Source organism: Magallana gigas, chromosome 3, assembly GCF_963853765.1.
Source record: "Magallana gigas chromosome 3, xbMagGiga1.1, whole genome shotgun sequence".
Lineage (NCBI taxonomy): Eukaryota > Metazoa > Mollusca > Bivalvia > Ostreida > Ostreidae > Magallana > Magallana gigas.
In genome coordinates, this window is record NC_088855.1 from 6,348,560 (window position 1) to 6,365,922 (window position 17,363).

The 17,363-nt window shown below is 36.0% G+C and overlaps 1 protein-coding gene across 1 annotated transcript; it reads right to left on the reverse strand.

The window, feature by feature from the left end:
- Positions 1 to 1,400: 1,400 nt before the first annotated feature.
- On the reverse strand, positions 1,401 to 17,077 carry LOC105340578 (metabotropic glutamate receptor 3). Its single transcript, XM_034483357.2, has 11 exons — positions 16,482 to 17,077; positions 9,178 to 9,317; positions 7,325 to 7,495; positions 6,788 to 6,932; positions 5,736 to 5,878; positions 5,093 to 5,377; positions 4,897 to 5,002; positions 4,482 to 4,660; positions 4,011 to 4,249; positions 2,824 to 3,743; positions 1,401 to 1,754 (listed from the first exon to the last, which is right to left on the reverse strand). Exons 1-11 carry the CDS (start codon positions 16,876 to 16,878, stop codon positions 1,600 to 1,602), a joined length of 2,880 nt encoding a protein of 959 aa, XP_034339248.2. The 5' UTR covers positions 16,879 to 17,077; the 3' UTR covers positions 1,401 to 1,599.
- Positions 17,078 to 17,363: the final 286 nt, after the last annotated feature.

Below are 17,363 nucleotides of genomic sequence, written 5' to 3' on the forward strand. Positions count from 1 at the left end.
AGGGGTTTGAACCCGTATATAACCACATCGACGTTACGTTCGTCTAGTTTTGAGCTTAAGGCGTCGATTAGTTTTGTTACCCCTTCTGAAAAATGAAGTACTACCAGAAGTTGTTTGTACATTTGTATGTCCGTCGTCGCTGTTTCAGACCCCTGACTTCTTGTTATTCCATATCTATCTATCTATCTATCTATCTATCTATCTATCTATCTATCTATCTATCTATCTATCTATCTATCTATCTATCTATCCATCCATCCATCCTTCCATCCATCCATCCATTCATCCATCTATTGAATTATATCTTATTTAAGAAAATCCTGATTGATTTTAGTTAGAGTTATCTCTCTTTGCAAAGGATATTGCAATATCATGTGACAAAAGTTTCTATACTCGTAGATGTCATTCTATAATTATAAATTTATATCATGTTATTACAGTTGTTATAAGTTTTGTACAATTTTTCTGTTTTAATGGTGAAGACCTCGAAAGTTATTAGAACTTGTGTCTTTACAATTGGTATGTATGTTTAATGTATACAATAAAATATGTTCAAATCAAATCAACAAAAGTTTTGTATATTAATTTCATATCTAAATATGGTCGTTCACGTCATCGTAATGGCTTTGTAATTTTAAGTTCCATTGATGATTTATCTCCTCTGCCACAGACGGGGTGCAGATAATGCCCATTTTAGGCCAACAACCACATATAATGAACTTAGAAATCCCCTAACGTCCATGCATCATATTTAGAACAGCATTGTAATGTCCAGAGAAGTTTTAATCCAACCGTGAAAATATGCCAAGCTTGTATGCTAATTGATATAGATGGTGAGTCGAGCCTTCCAGTTTAATGCCGACCATCAATTAAATTGCCGTTACGTTCATGTAGATGATGAATGGGGAATCAATCTTTTTAGAGGGTTTTATTTTCCCCACTTCCTTAAAACTCTGAACACCATGGAAACCGATTAAATGCAAAAAAGAGTAATAAATGACCCGTCTCTTGGGATTCGGTAGACGTTCACAAAAAGTTCAGCAAAGTCAGTTCTCTGGTGTCCACCTAAATGTGAAGACAGCGAGTTTGTAAATTAGATTATGTTCGATGATCATGAGAAAATGACCTTATTGTAAAAAATATTATGCCAGTGATTAAATTTTCATTTTGTTTACCCTGGTGTGACTAAAGCAGAATTTGCTTACCATTTAAAAGTTTGTACATGTATATTGGATTTACATCTTTGCTATCTTCTGTATCACAGTTTACATTTCATTTTTAAATATCTCCAATACCATGCACGATAATAGAGGTTTTCGTGACAAAGATGCGAAAAACTAAAGATGATGTAAGATGAATGTTTATTTTTTTAATAATAATATACCTTTGTACACACAAAAGTATAAACATTAAACATGTACTATCGCATATAATCTCTCTCTCTCTCTCTCTCTCTCTCTCTCTCTCTCTCTCTCTTCCAACTGCTTTTTCATTAAAGATAATTAATTAATACCACCGATACCAATAAAATATCTTGCCCACAGAGCATGCAGGGATTTTCCAACTTATTCAGATTGCATGTATATCTATAGAGAGCAGTTACAACTGAACATCGTCGGCCCCCTTTGAGATGAGGTCCAGGGTCTGTGTGCTGGTACTGGTCCCGTTCGTCAGAGTCTGGGTAGCGCATGTAGATCTACTGATAGAACTACTGAAGGATACCGAGGGGCGCAGGCGATGGACCATCTCAAGATCTGTGTAGCAAAAAAAGACCCAGTTACGACCTATACATGGTTATAATGATACATGAATGCTGATAGATACCGCCATAGGTTTGAAAATTTTATTCAGACATAATGCATTTTTGAGAGAGAGAGAGAGAGAGAGAGAGAGAGAGAGAGAGAGAGAGAGAGAGAGAGATTTTTAATTTAGAGGGCCAGATCTTGGATAATAAAAGATCAATGGATATCGCTTTCATATTCTGTCACACTAATTAGCACGTTAGGAATCAATAGCAACGTCTTCGCCAGAATTTATTGCACATCGAATAAGTGGATAATCAAATAAAGTGCTCTCAGGGGGCGACACGAGGGGACAAGGCACCAAAACTCTCTTTGTGAAAGCTCGCTTAACTTCGTCAGAACCCTGCTCTCTGCTATCTCTACGCTTGAGGATAAACATCTTTTCATTGACCAGATGAATTTCGTCCGACTTATTCAATCAAGCTGTTTTTGTAATCGCTTTACGAATGTATCGCGAGGCCTTATTGTCTTGTGGTATCCAAGATGAGGAGGCGAAGAAATAAGTTACGGTTAGATAATATTTATACTGTGTGAAATAAACCAAACAATTTATATATTTAATTAGATACGCGCATGCAAACTTAAGGTGGCTCACTACACCTTGGAATGGTTTATCAAATCGGTAGAAAATTACTTGGTTCTGACAAATTGCATGATGGATAAGAAGTATATGAGTCAAATAGGCACAAAATGTGCAATTTTGGATAAAAAATTATATTTTCAATACTTTAATTCAGTAAAAATTAACAAAAGTCCCAGACTCATGATCTGCAGTTTACAAGCCCAATACTTTAACCATTGAGCCATGGCAGCGTACAACTAAATCGCTTGATACATTTTAGACGTTGACTTTGGAAATAAACACTCACTTTTATTTAGAATGTCACATTTAATCACTTTCGCGGTGCATTTATTTTGCGCTTCTTTTCCCACTAAAATAATTTGATAATATTTTCAATATCAAATGCGATAACGAAAGCAATACACCCTTTCCGAATATATCTGTGATGTATAGACCCACCTCCGTAGTCTGACTGGGTGGAGTGGGCAGTGTCCTGTCGCCCATTGGAGAGGTAGGACGAGGGGATGCTGGAGTAGCACTGGGTCAGTTTGGGGGAGGGCATCACAGGTTTTGCCGCCAACAGACTCTGACGAACATTCCTCTCCGGGTGGAAAATGATGATGTATAACTTCGTGGCGAACATGCATACAAGACCCACTGTGGCACTTAAACTGATGGAAAACGACATAGTCGCGATCCTTATTTGAATGTTGTGCTCAGTACTGAAATAAATGGACACAAAAGCCAACCATATGATGCATGTTGTGTACATTGTGAAGCCTATATACTTAGATTCATTGAATGCCTCTGGTATATTCCTCGTTATAAAGGCATAGAACGTACAAATGACCACTAACACGATAGGGTAGGTGAAACCCACCATGTACCACGCCCCCACAGCGTCACTGCAGACCAGCTGATGGTCGTCCCGGTTCGCATGGTACGCCACAGCCCGGGGAGGGCGAAGTAACAGCCACACAACTCCCACTGCGTTCTGAAAAGCCACGAAAGCCCCGCATATGAAGAGCTGGGAGCGGGGACTGATGAATCGCGGGCGTTTGGAAGTTCTTTTTCCCGCCCTAAAGATTCGAGCAATCCTGTTGGTTTTTGTGAGAATCGCAGAGTAGACGATAGAAAACGACAATCCTATTCCATATTTTTGGGCGCCACATGTTGTCTCGTGCGGTTTGGAAACGAGAATGAAAGTCATGGCATAGCACAGAAAAATCCCAAAGAGAAGGACAAAGCTCAGTTCCCTCCCGGACGCCTTGACAACCGGGGTGTTGTTATAAACGATAAAAACTGTCATGACAACACCCGTTGCTATGATACCCAGTGAAGCGAATGTCATGGCAACTATTGCAATAGCATCTGTATACCTAAATAGGAGACCATAAATTTCAAAGCTCATTGTTAATAATATATGTTAAATAAAGTACTTGTACTATAATGTAGTATCACAAATACAATAAATAAAGTATGCTTACAATGTGACATTAATTTAAGTTGGTTTGTAACATTTGTATATTTCAAGTACACGAAAATCAAAATTCTGACTTATGAAGTTTATATTTCGAAATTTATATAAATTGAGATTTTTAATGTAATTTATAATGCACATTGACAGATTTAGTTTGGAATTTTACCTGAGATACACGATAACTATCTCCACACAACTCTGCCTGTCATAGCTAGGAATTGTACCGAGCGGACAGTCCACGCATGCGTACTTAGTTGGAAGATACTGGTAAATGTGGCAAGGGGAACAGGTCCAGCAACAGGCCGAGCCGTCAATCATATGATGCGCCTCCCCCTTGTGACACGGTCTGCTGCACACTGAATCCGGGTGTTTCGGCTCTTCCCACCGATACTTTAAATCAACTATCTTCAAATATATGCATAAGAAAAATATGAGCTAATCCGTAATAATGTTTAACAACAGTAATTTGATAAAAACACATTTAGTAATTGTAAAAAAAAATATGAGAGAAAAAATAGTATATATATTTGTGAAATCCAGTATTGATTAATATATCTTGTTAGAAATTATATACATTGTATGTCTAATGTATATTAAAACATTGTCATATGTAGAAATCATGATACCGCCACTTTACCTGTTCTTTGTTGAAGATTCTTTTTGAGGATTGACTGTCAAGATATAAATGTTTCTCCAAAAAGTATCCAATGGTCTTCCATTCAAAGCGCCCTCTTTCAACTTGCCTGTAATTCAAGATACGATAACGCGCCGGGGCGTCTCCGTTGGGAAGAAAGGCGAAGTCTTGTCCAGATAAACCTACACAATTATGAAATGAATATTATATAAAAAAAAAAAGAAAGAAATCGTTCGTATGATTTAATAAGCTAAGTAGTATATATAAGGGTAAATGAATATGCACAGATTAACGAAATTTTAAATGTATTTGAAAAAGAAAGCACGACCAAAAAATGATATATCACTATTAAATCGATCCTTTTGGTCTGAATGATAATTCTAATTGATGATAAAACGAATGACCAATCATGGTTCACCTGTAAAGTTTACTTTGACCAGGTAGTCTTTGAGCAGTTCTCCGTCTATAGGCATCATGGCGTCACACAGACCGGACTGTCCAGCACAGAGGTCCGTATGTATGTTCTACAAATACACAAAGAACTGTATCAACACCAAGCCAGGAAAACGTAGGAAGCAATCGGACCAATGATAATGATAATTTGAAAAACCTACATTAAGAGCATGCGCAAAACTCATTGTGGCATCACTAACAAACTGCAATTGAGCCTCCATTTCGAATTCACTGGGAGAGAGATGTTCCTGACCGCTACATGTTACATTAAACTGGTCATTATAAGGGGTCCAGCTACTTCCAGGATATTTACACCTGAATTGCTGTTCCCAGAACTCTACAAACCACGGATTCCGTTTATTGTTCTGAGGAGTGAGACGTAGGAAATAGTCTTTGAACCCCTTAACTTCAAAGGCTAATGGTTGTACCGTCACAGAGCCCTCTACCTGGCAAACCAGAAAGAAAATAATGCAAGGTTTTGCCAAAAATGTGGAAATTCAAACAAATCTTGAAAATGAATAGTATAAATTATGCAATGGAGATTTGTTGTTTAAAGTATTAGATATTATAATGTAAGTTACACTGTGTGAAGAGCCCAACATCTTGTCGTGATGCATCATTACAAGGTGTTGGGCTCTTCGCACAGTGTAACTTACATATAAAACTTCATAGGAATAAAATCAAATCAAGATTATTTCATTGAAAATTGAAATGGAAACTAAATATATGCATTATTTTTAACGGTTTAAGTAAAAAATACGTATTTATCTATCTTCGGTCTGAAATAGTGCATGTACTCTATACCTCTATCTCATTGCCATCTACGGCTAAACTCCTCCCTCCCCAACCGTCGCTCCCTATCCAAGAGAACCAGCGGGAGGCGTTGTTCCGTCTGACTGCCTGCATTAACATCCCCACCTCTTGGTCAGACCCGAATACGATCACACCTTAAGAACGCAAATAAGCACACAATGAAAACATAACACAAACAACCAAACGAACACGATCATACCTAATTAAAGAAACCAAATAATCACAAATACCAGAAACAACCTTAATTCAATTATACTTACACAAACGAAAAAAAAATCATACTCATTTGAATTTTAAACGAAAACCGTCAGGGCTATATCATTTAACCCACAAGCGAAACCACTCGAACACATTCCTAATTTTTTGCCTTTATAAACCAAACACGATCACAACCAGGCCAAAACAAACCAAAGCATATTTATGGTATATTGTGTGAACAGAGAGTAATTACGATTAGAGTCAAATCTGAATATCACTTTTGCAAAGAATCGATATTTAGATTCAAATAACATGTTTTTAAATAATGTTTTTCTTTGCGAGCACGTGCAAAAATAGTGCATTTTCTTGACGTTTTTAATTTCCTACAGGAAACAAAGCGCAGCTAACCACCATTTTGTTGATCATTAGTCCAGACGGAGCGTGATAATGTGGAAAGACGCTAGCTGTGGTCTATTTAATGATAACATGTTGAATATTTCTGAATAATCTGTAAATAGATAAATGTTGTATATCTGATCCATAGGTTGATACTGGGAAGATGAAATTACAATATAACTGAAGATCAAACTTATGTCGAAGGGTTATAACCATTAGACAGCAAATACTGTACCAACAAAATAAGTCCAATATTGAGAGATATTTCGTGACAGACAATGGATATTGCAACTGTGGACGGAAGTGTCCAGGCATCCGCTCTCTATAATCTTTGTCACAAGTTTTAACTTTAATCAAAATTGCGGGATATGATCAAAATGAAGAATGTTTCTTCCTTTCAAAACCAGTGTCTGTAGGAACACGCTATGACGGTCAGGCCTGGGTCTTACCGCGAGCATTCGATTTGGCGAGCAGGCGTTCCACGGTTTTGTCGTAGGTCGCTTGGCCCGCTACACCGGAGTCCTTGATCATCTTCTCTGTAGCGGCGATGCAGATCTCACTTGCTTTTAAAAGCTTCTCCAGCTCATTAAATCCCTTCAAAAAGAGAGTTTGTAAGACTTCTAATAACTTGTAATTTACAAACCTCACTAAAACACGCCTAGAGCGGACTGGATAAGTGGTAAAAATGTCAGCAACACACATGTAGACTCAATCGTTCTTTTCTTATTATTACTAGTAATTAAATCCTATGAAGCACCAATATGTCCTAGTTTTTTTTTTTCAATTAAAATGTCAAACAAACAATGTTGGTTTTTTCAGTAATTTTGTGCAATGAATGTATAAAGTAATTTATAAAACTAATATAATTTATCAAGAAAAAAGAGTAAAGTCTCGGGGGTCTAGATACTTGGAGGTTGGGGTGGAGGGGGGGGGGGGGGGCGGTCGGTCCTGTCTTTAAGCACCTGTGTTTGAACTTGACATGTTACCTGCATTCCGTAACTGGATTCCTCGTAAACAACAGAAACGTAGGTCCATCCGAACATGCGCACTAGCTCCAACATCACCTGTGCTTGGTGGACATCAGACGGAATGGTCCTCAGGAAGAACGGGTACCTGTCCCTACTGCTCAGTACCGTGCTGGTGGAGAAAAAGCTCACCTGGAACAACAGGGGTATACCTGAATTGTGTTATACCTGTCTTGTGAGCTATACCTGTGTATTGTTCTATCGCCTCTATGTTTGAGTTATAGAGTGAATTTATACTATCGTTTATTTAAAGTTTATTATAGAATGCATATAAAACAAAGTCTGGGTTTTAAAACAATACATGTATTCAAATTGGATATTTTGCGCAATGAGTAAACCCTTGTTAAATAAATCATAACTTTTCCAAATAAATTTCAAAGAGGGAAATTTGCATTCTGTTAAAACGGTTAAGTAATATGCACTGTTTTCATATGATTATATATCTAGATGACATTGACTTTAGAAGTGTATACTTTCTACGACCAACTTTCCATTAACTGGAAAACCTAGAGAAAATATAAATTCTATTATATGTTTTGTGCAATTTAAGGCATGGCTGGATTTTGGCAGGCTGGAACAAAATCAATAGCACGGCCGCCTCTCTGTGTGTATGATCCATATTAACAACATGTATTAGTTTGTCCAACAAATGTTGGATATTGAGAAGGCCTCCATAGAGAGCGGTCCAAAATGCCAGAAGGCAGATTTATAGATGAATTCTGAAGCAGGGGATATATATACGTGGTATGATCAGTAACTTCTTGTAAGCCTGTTTCTTCTGTATGCCAGTTTGTCTTATAGATGATATATCAGTCTGTGATTGATTTCTAAATGAATTAGTTTCACTGTATTCTGTGTAAATCTTGTTATTTCTGAAGGGTAAGGGGGTCAAGCATGCATGATCCGGGCTTTGAATATGGCGATGGCTTATTGCGACGGACTGACAGGATGGATGACGGTTGAGGAAAGCATTCCGACATGTTTTATTGTCAAAAAATTCCTCATTTCCTGGCTTAATGTAAACCCATTCTACAACTAATGTCCCGACTCGCGCTGTTAATTGTACAGCGCTTCCAAATTATCGACACGCCCCATTGTTAGAGCGACTGTCTGATTCCATGTTTCAAAATATATTTGTAACATGTAGAGGGGTTAAGCTTTTCTGTCTGTTACTGAAGTCAAGTTAGGAAAGAATGACAAATACTTCATCCAACTTCAAAAACAAATGAAAAAAAAAATACATAAAAAATCGACATTTCCTGCAAGGCTAATAATATTGACATCATTCAAACGTAATGTCAAATGCTTCTTGGTTTGTTAATTGTTACCATTTACATAGTGAATTCTTTCCTGGTAGTGCGTTGCAATCTTGGAATATAATAGTACATGTATGTAAATTTTGATGATGGTCTTAACACAACGGAGATTGTCAATAAAGAAATCCCGGGCGTACCTGGGAGGAATAAGTAGGAAGCCATGACCGTGTCGTGTCTACTCCCAAGTATTACAATGTTCATTATTGGTGATATTCAATAAAGTTCAATAAAGTTCACGCTGTATCCTACAGGGACATACTGTTCTCAAATATCCTTTATTGATGCAAACGGTTTTAATGAATGCCTGCTGATTTTCAGTAAAGGAATATCGAAAACCAGAATACCATTGTAAATACGTCTTCATAATAATCTCTAATAAATTTAGTACAGTTGGTAAAAATACGACATCCACCAAGATCCTCAGATGTTGAATTTCTCTCTCTCTCTCTCTCTCTCTCTCTCTCTCTCTCTCTCTCTCTCTCTCTCTCTCTCTCGTACCTGTGGTATCTTGAACAGTTTTAACAGGTTGGCTACTTGTATTGAGGTGACACTAGATGGCGCCCCAATGACCCCTAGAATCACCGGATCTGAACCGTCATGACATGCGTACTCCGATCCTCCTATGTTTGCTATGGAACCTGGCAACAAAGTAGAAAAGAATGCCTTTAATGTACATTTATTATTTGAGCCTTTAATACGGTCAACATTTCTTGTGTTTTTTCTTGTCGACGAACTGAGTAGGTGAAGTTTTCTTGAGACGCGTTATAAAATGTTTTAATGGTCGAGGCAGAACCTTGCCTAAAACCATTATTATTATTTCCATGCCAGTCTTGGTATTTGGGACAGAATTCGCCATAGGGTGAACAAATCGAATTAATTCTTATAATGATCTAAGAGTGCTTCTCTTGTTTTTCTGATAACCTGGTAACTTAAGTTCTTTTAAAAACCTTTTCTGGAAGTATCGTCATCTGCTTTGAAATCCATATATAAGTTATTGACGCTGAATACGTGGTGGTTTATTTGTTTGGCTGTTGTATTCATCTGTTGTTTATATATTTATATGTCTGTGGATATCATGCGATCGATCACATGTAATCTATGTGCACGGAACAAAATCAACACGTACCAAAAGAAATTTATTCATATTCTTTTTAATGTAAAAATCTGTTTTAAGTATATATATATATATATATATATATATATATATATATATATATATATATATATATATATATATATATATATATATATATATATATGTTTTCCCGCTGTATGAAATATCCACAAAAATATAAAACAACATATTGTCAATACCAAAATACTAGAACATGAATATGTAGTCGTGATTTGTACATGATTTTTCAAAATTCGAGACCTAGTTCTTAGCAAATGTCAACGGTAGAATCTCAAGAAGGCATGCATTGTATCGAGACCTAAGAACGGGCCACACGTGCATGATAAAAATTACATGTACTGCGACGTCACCAGTTTAATAACTGATTGTATCTTTTCGAGAGAAACAATATTAAAGTCATATAATCTATTTTAATCATGTCCACAACCTGTATTGCAAACCTCGCCACAAAAACTCGGGGTATTTTGCTCCATATTCAAACAATTGTTGCCATAAAATAAGAAATTCAATGAGTAGCAATAAAATCAGGAGCTTTTATTTAAAATTTCATCGATCAAATGCAAGAGTATATTCAGATGACTAGCCGTCATTGGGCAAGCTTTTGAAAAGTGAAAGCTTTTTGTGCCGTTTATTTTTTAACCTACACTTGTATTTACAAAATCAAATATTGATTGAAAGGTTATAAAGAAGAACAATATAAGATTCACCTTCATTACACTCAATGAAAACGGTATAACTTCATATCTTCGACATATTAAGTCGAAAGTAGTTTGTTTTACAAATTGAAATAGAGACTTAGGAGATAATTTAAAATGTTGGCATTTCAACTCAGAACCTACGATGCGGAGACTTTCCATTTTAAGCAGAAGTCTAATTTGAAGTACATCTTTATTTGATGAACTGATCTCTAAAATGGCAAATTCTCGATCGACTTAATGTGTCTCTCTGCAGGTCCAAGTTCTTTCTTTAAGGAGTAGATTACAGATCATTTTCTGAGCTTTTTCCAAACACGCATTTAAGCGGAAAACGAATCTGACATCCCAACACGAGACTTTAAGAGAAGAGAGACAGTGAGAGGAGAGAGATTTTGATGAGCTTTTATTCTAAAAGTCCCTTGTTGCTGAATGAAAACAGGAACCTGGGCAATGGCGTTAACATCGCCGGCTTCGAAAATGGTATACCGGTATATTGGTTGAAAAAACTATTACAATATATATAGATAAGTGATAACTGTCCGCGGAAGTGGTGCTATTGAAAAGTATGAAGTTGGAAATGACAATTAGGGTCTATATACATTGGACATAAAAAAAATAATTCAAAAACAACGACTTGATATTCTGTCAAGAAGCATCAAATAAGAAATATAAAAGAGAATTCACAAATTTATCTCAGATCTTTAATGGACAATCTGGAAAAATAATCAACCATTATTTTACATTTTACTGAAAACTTAATTCGAAATTACCTCAAAATAGAAAATAAACGAGAAAAAGAAATCACTTTTAAATGTAAAGCATGCATATCTCGAGTTATTGCACGAGTAAATGAATCCGTGCGTATTGATTTAGAACCTGTGGATATTGTCTCCTACATGCCAATATCGATGTTGGCCATGACAAGGGTAGTATGCAATTATCACGGTGGATGGACACCAATGAGGTCGCTCTTCGTACAACTCCCAGTTTAACCTTACAACCGTTACATAAAATATGGTTGGTACTCGCACAACTGTCATATAAAAATACGGCTTTTCTTTGCACAACTCACACCTTAATTCTACAATCGTTACATAAAAATGTTGTTGGTCCTTGCACAACCCACTGCTTAATCCTAGAACTTTTTAGCATACCAAAGCATAATCCTAGAACTATTTAGCATACCAAAGCATAAGCATGCCTTTGATTTAGACAAATAAATTCTGGATCCGTGCAATGTTTGATTACGCCTCTAAATTGATAATTTTTTAATCGCTAGCTAAACCCACATCGAAGATGATCGAAAGGCCATTTAACAGTATAATAGTCTTCCAATTCACTCAAAAGTTATTGGTACGTATGTATGTAGAAATAGTATAAAACTTTCTAACATGTATTGTCCGAGATGTTTTGTGAACAATTTGATGTAGTATAGAATCACATAACATCACAGTTATCTTATTGTTGTACATGTAGTAATGGTGCCCGCTACATTGTATATATAAGTGCATTGAAATCAACATCTAATTGACACAAACCTAAATCAAAACAACATTCAAAAAGAAATTAATCACCATTTTCTTACCATATCTCTAAACGGAAAAATTATTTAATATATTAATCATGTGAAAAAATAAAATAAAAAGACTCAGCACTTTTAAAACAGCACATGAAATCCGCAATAGATTGAGTGTGAATTCTTCGGGGTTTTTTCAGCAAGGACAATGCACTTCCAGAAAATTAATCATTCTTTATTGAACGTGATTATTCTGCTTCAGAATTTGAAGAGGCCGAAATAAAACAGAGAGTGGACAGGCTAGAGTCGTTGTTGTTTTATTTGGGAGACCTTTGCCGAGGCAAGCGGTTACAAGTCACGGAACCATGGAGGAAATGTGAGAATTAATGAGAGTAATCTTACACAGAGTAAAACAAAGGAGGATAAGAAAAAATCATTATTGGGGAAAGCAAACTTATTTCTTTGCCGTTAGGAAAATTAGTTGACAAGAAAGAGCTCTGTCAATAAGAAAAGATATAATTTCTTGTCAATACATCCATCCTACCGCTAGAGAGTGTGGCCATATTTGAGAGTCAGACAAATACTGCCGAACTCCGCAACAGATCTTTCAACGGTATCGATATTGGCGCCTGTCGTGGGAGATACGGCAATATAACGCTGTATAACTGATAAATGCTTGGTTTGACACTAAAATTAGTTAAAGTCACGGATTTCGAAATAAGAAGTGATTCCTCTACAAAATGATTGTGTGTTATATGACAAATAATAACTGTCAAAATGTTTAAAAAGTATATAAGCATATCAGATGTAAACGAGACTTTAAACAATACTAAAATGGTTATATGAGATGACGTCCTATTTTTCTGCAAAAGGGTTGGTGCTTTTGTGGTTAAAAACTCGTTCTAGTTTGAAACACGCAAGCCAAGAATTTCAGAAAATGTTCTCAGGTTCCCCACCTCGGGTTGATTGTCTACCGTATTCATTCACAGAACATCATTTAAGGAATATGCCACTGTACTTGGACCTTTTCTAGCAAGTCGACTGTCATAGAAGTTATCGTACATGTACATGTATAATTAATCATTGAATTCATATAATTTTTGCTTATTATATGTTTCCTTTTAAAAAACCAGATTTACCATGTTGAGGTAATTCTTTAAAGGGACTCTGACACGAATTGACTTAAAATTTTAAATCTTATTTTCCATTTTCAATGTTTATACTGATAGATATAGAAGTTTATAATGCTATGTCAAAATTTGCAAGTAAAATAGCAAGTTATAAGCAAGATACAAAGTTCATAATGCTTTGTTTTGTAACAAAGCTCGAATATAGTCATTTTTTACATATATGTTGTATTGGTGTCAAATGTATCTTTCTTTTGTTGATAATAGTATTTATGAAGATATTGAATCAGTTTAAATTGTTTTTAACATGTCGTTTTGTCCAAGAAATGGAAATTCTCTACATTACATTTTTGTAAACAACTATAAGACTCGAGCTTTGTTTACATAACAACCAATTCTTACCTCTGTATCTCGCTTGTAACTTGACTTTAACATTCAATATTTTGGTCAATCATTTAAAACGCACCAGTTAACCATTTCATACATAAAAAATAAAAATGATTTTTAAGTTTTAATAAATCCCTTTAAGATGAAATGTCATTATCTCATGTGATTTTAAAGAAAAAATCCCTACAATCCTGCTTCTCTGTGATCTACATCTATTTTCATGTTGTTGTTTTTTTTTGTAAGCACTTGGAAGTCGAAACGTGTGTATATCTGTGCAATTAAAATTATACTTTTCTCTGCGATACTTCACGCAATTTGCTTTGTACCGATGGTATTGCGAAATCATGCATTTTATGCCGCGGTTATAAATTCTCAACTTTCGATACGAACCTTCATGAACTCTAAATATTGATGAATCCAACTAATATCAAATGTCTAGTTCTTTATATTCCCGATATCTACACCACAATATTACTACCGGCCCCTTCCAACCAACCATCGACGTTAATTATTTTCAATAAGAAATTCCCCAGAAAAAAATCAATTAATCACCTATATTTCTTTTCCTCTTTTCCTTGAAACGAAAAAAAGGCTCTTGGATAGGAATTGATTTAGCAGCGTTCGTTCCCTAATTGTTTCATCAACATGTGACTATTATGGTAAGGTCTTTAAGATGATCATTTCCCCATCACAATGGACGAAAACCTAAGTTGATTTTCGAAGTCGCCAGTAATTGATGAAACTGGAATTGATAACACCGTCCCATTAGTGAGTGCCGTTGATAAACTTAAGGATTAAAGTCTTGGCTTTTCCTCATTGTGAATATCCCGTCTCAAATCAAATAGCATTACTGCTGAAAAGAAAACACCTAATTTCTTTATTTTGAAGTTATACTCCGAAATGGGTAAATAATGGATTATAACTATAAGGATGCTTTATTTAAAGATGCTTCAGCTTTTCTGGCATCATAATAAATGTCTTATTTCTGGGCTTATTTGCAAAAATGAATGCTACTGGTTCAGTCAAGAGCACATGCCGGTATTACAACAGATTCAAGTACAGTATGGCCTAGGATAATTTATATTTTTTACAAGCATAAAAATGAATGTTAATGAAATATGATAAGATAGATATTTTTAGATAGGAGTTTCCATAGTGATTGACGCACGTCATTATGAATACGGAATTTTATTTGTTTGTAAAATAAGATATTTAAAGGGTCGGGCAATCTTTATTGAATGGCTCCTCTGCAAGTCCTTATCAAGGAGTTTCAATTTATACTAAGTTATTTTTTTTCAATTCTTGTCCAAAAATGATGATTAAAAAGTAACTTCTTTTATTATTATGTAGAAAATCTTCAATATATTGTAATTAGTCTCATACAGAGTAGTTTGGGTCAGAATGCAATAAATGTAGTATATGTAGTATAGTAATACAAATTGAATTTGATTAGTGTTTTTGCTTCGACATGTTTAATTCATCTGTATACTGAGGATTTTATATTGCTTATGAAAATACAATTTATAATATTCAGTATCTAATTCAATTCTTAATTTATTAATACACAACCAGTATCAATTCTTTAAAGGAAATAGCGATTTTTTAGTAAACGGGCGGTTTGCTCTGTTGCCATCATGGATAATACACCAACAGAGCTGTTGCAGTTCATAACACTATAATCACTGGAAAATGTTGTTTTCTATTAATATTCGCTTTTTAGGAGTCTGAATATCGTACAGAAAGTCTAGGCTATAATGCCTTACCAACAATACACGCTAAATAATGTACGGATAGTACAAGCACATATACAGTGTACATGCTATATATCACTTAAAGACAGTAAAAGATAACTGTACATGTACATATTGTACCAGCTTTTTTCCGCACAGACAATACAAGCAAATACTATTAACGGGTCAAACAGCTAATTACTTTATAGACAGAAATGCTTATAACAGTTCAAGCTGAATGCCGTTCGGACAGTACTAGCTGAATAGTAAATACCGTACAGACACCAAGCTTTAAACCGCATAGACATTACAGGCCGATTACCATACAGACAGTGCTTCTATCTATCATAACACTGTACAGACGGTACAAGCTAATTGCCGTACAGACAGCAATCCAAGTGCAGATAGTATACCAACAATTACGCTGTACATACAGAACAAGCTAATTACCGTACTGATAGGACAAGCTAAATACCGCACAGACAGAAAAAGCTTTATGTCGTACAGACAGAACAAACTATATTAATGTCGAACAAACAAAAAAAGCTAACAACCACAGACAGAACAAGCCTATAACCGTACAGACAGGACAAGCTTAATGCCATACAGAGAAAACAAGCTGATTACCACAGACAGAACAAGCTATTCACTGTACAGACAGAACAAGATAGTATACGTACAGACAGAACAAGCTAATTACCGTAAGACGGAACAAGCTAAATGTCGTACACACAAAACAAGCTAATTATAGTACAGATAAAACAAGCCAATCACAATACAGACAAAACAAGCTAATCATTGTACAGACAGAACAAGATAGTATACGTACAGACAGAACAAGCTAATTACCGTAAGACAGAACTTAATGTCGCACAGATAAAACAAGCTAATTACACTACGGATAAAACAAGCTAGTTACAGTAACGACAAAACAAGCTAATTACACTACAGACAGAACAAGCTTAATGTCGTGCAGAAAGTTCCAGCAATTACACTGTACAGACAGAACAAGCACATTACCGTACGGACAGTACAAGCTTATTACCATGCATACAGTACAAGCTAAATACAGAAGAGATGGTACAAGCTACATATTTTGTTAATATACCGTAGACAAAACGTATTACACATCGCAGAGACAGTACAAGCTATTAACTGTACAAAGAGAACAGGTTACACACAGTACAAACAGTACAAGCAGTACAAGCTCACCTCTGATAAAGTCCACGGCCTGCTCCAGTCCGTAGATATCTCGGTCACAGTCGTCCTTAGCCAGCACCCCCAGGGTGATTCCCGGGAGGAGTTTCTGGTCGGCATTGATGACGTCCAGGGTGTACAGCATCGTTTCCAGGGCCTGGACACCACCCTGGGGCATGATAGGGCCACATATCTTATCCTCACTCCTCTCGTGCACCATGTGTAGGGCCCCCAGGATCAGGTCCCCCTGGGTATGTACCGCTTTGTCTCTGACCGGCCACGTGTAATTGCCGTGCACTCCCACCACCGTTAGCTGGGACTCTTTGCCGAAAGAACTGAGGGACTTCAGAGTATTTGTAGTAATTACAAAATGAAAAATTAACAGCAGGGGAAAATCCATCTTAAGAGCCATTAATTTAACTTTACTGCCTCCACTCGGTGGGACCGAAGTCAATATTATTAATTTCCACAAGTATCTAGTAATATACACTTAAGTTAGCAATTCTGTAGAGACACGAGCTCAGCATCGACGCTTACATGTTATCAATTTATTTCTCGTGTTCATCTGAATTGATATTTCCACAAGACCTTTCATGGGCAGTAGAATGGGCAAATATTCTATCCTTATCAACTGACGTCCAAAAAACCTGCAATATGTCTCACGTGACCGCGTAACCACGCCTATAAAATGTGAAGTCGATACCAGTGTCACCTACAAGTGTTGGAATTCACGCGGCTTATTAGGGGGATATATAGAAGTATTCATCGCGTACGTCATGTGTCGTTTGCAAAATTTATGAATATAAAAAATTTAAGAAACTTCCCCCATTTTCAAAATCCTACTCAATGGGAAGAGGGGGAGGGGTCAATTTTCTTTTTGTAAATTCAACAAAAATG

Bases quoted from the DNA above. Each gene is read 5' to 3' on its own strand.
- LOC105340578 (XM_034483357.2), bottom strand. From the start codon at position 16,878: ATGGCTCTTAAGATGGATTTTCCCCTGCTGTTAATTTTTCATTTTGTA. The intron at 5,003-5,092 runs GTAGGTTTTTCA...GTGTATTTGTAG, and splicing joins GTTTTGCGCATGCTCTTAAT to AACATACATACGGACCTCTG. The intron at 4,661-4,896 runs GTGAACCATGAT...ATAATTGTGTAG, and splicing joins GGTCAAAGTAAACTTTACAG to GTTTATCTGGACAAGACTTC.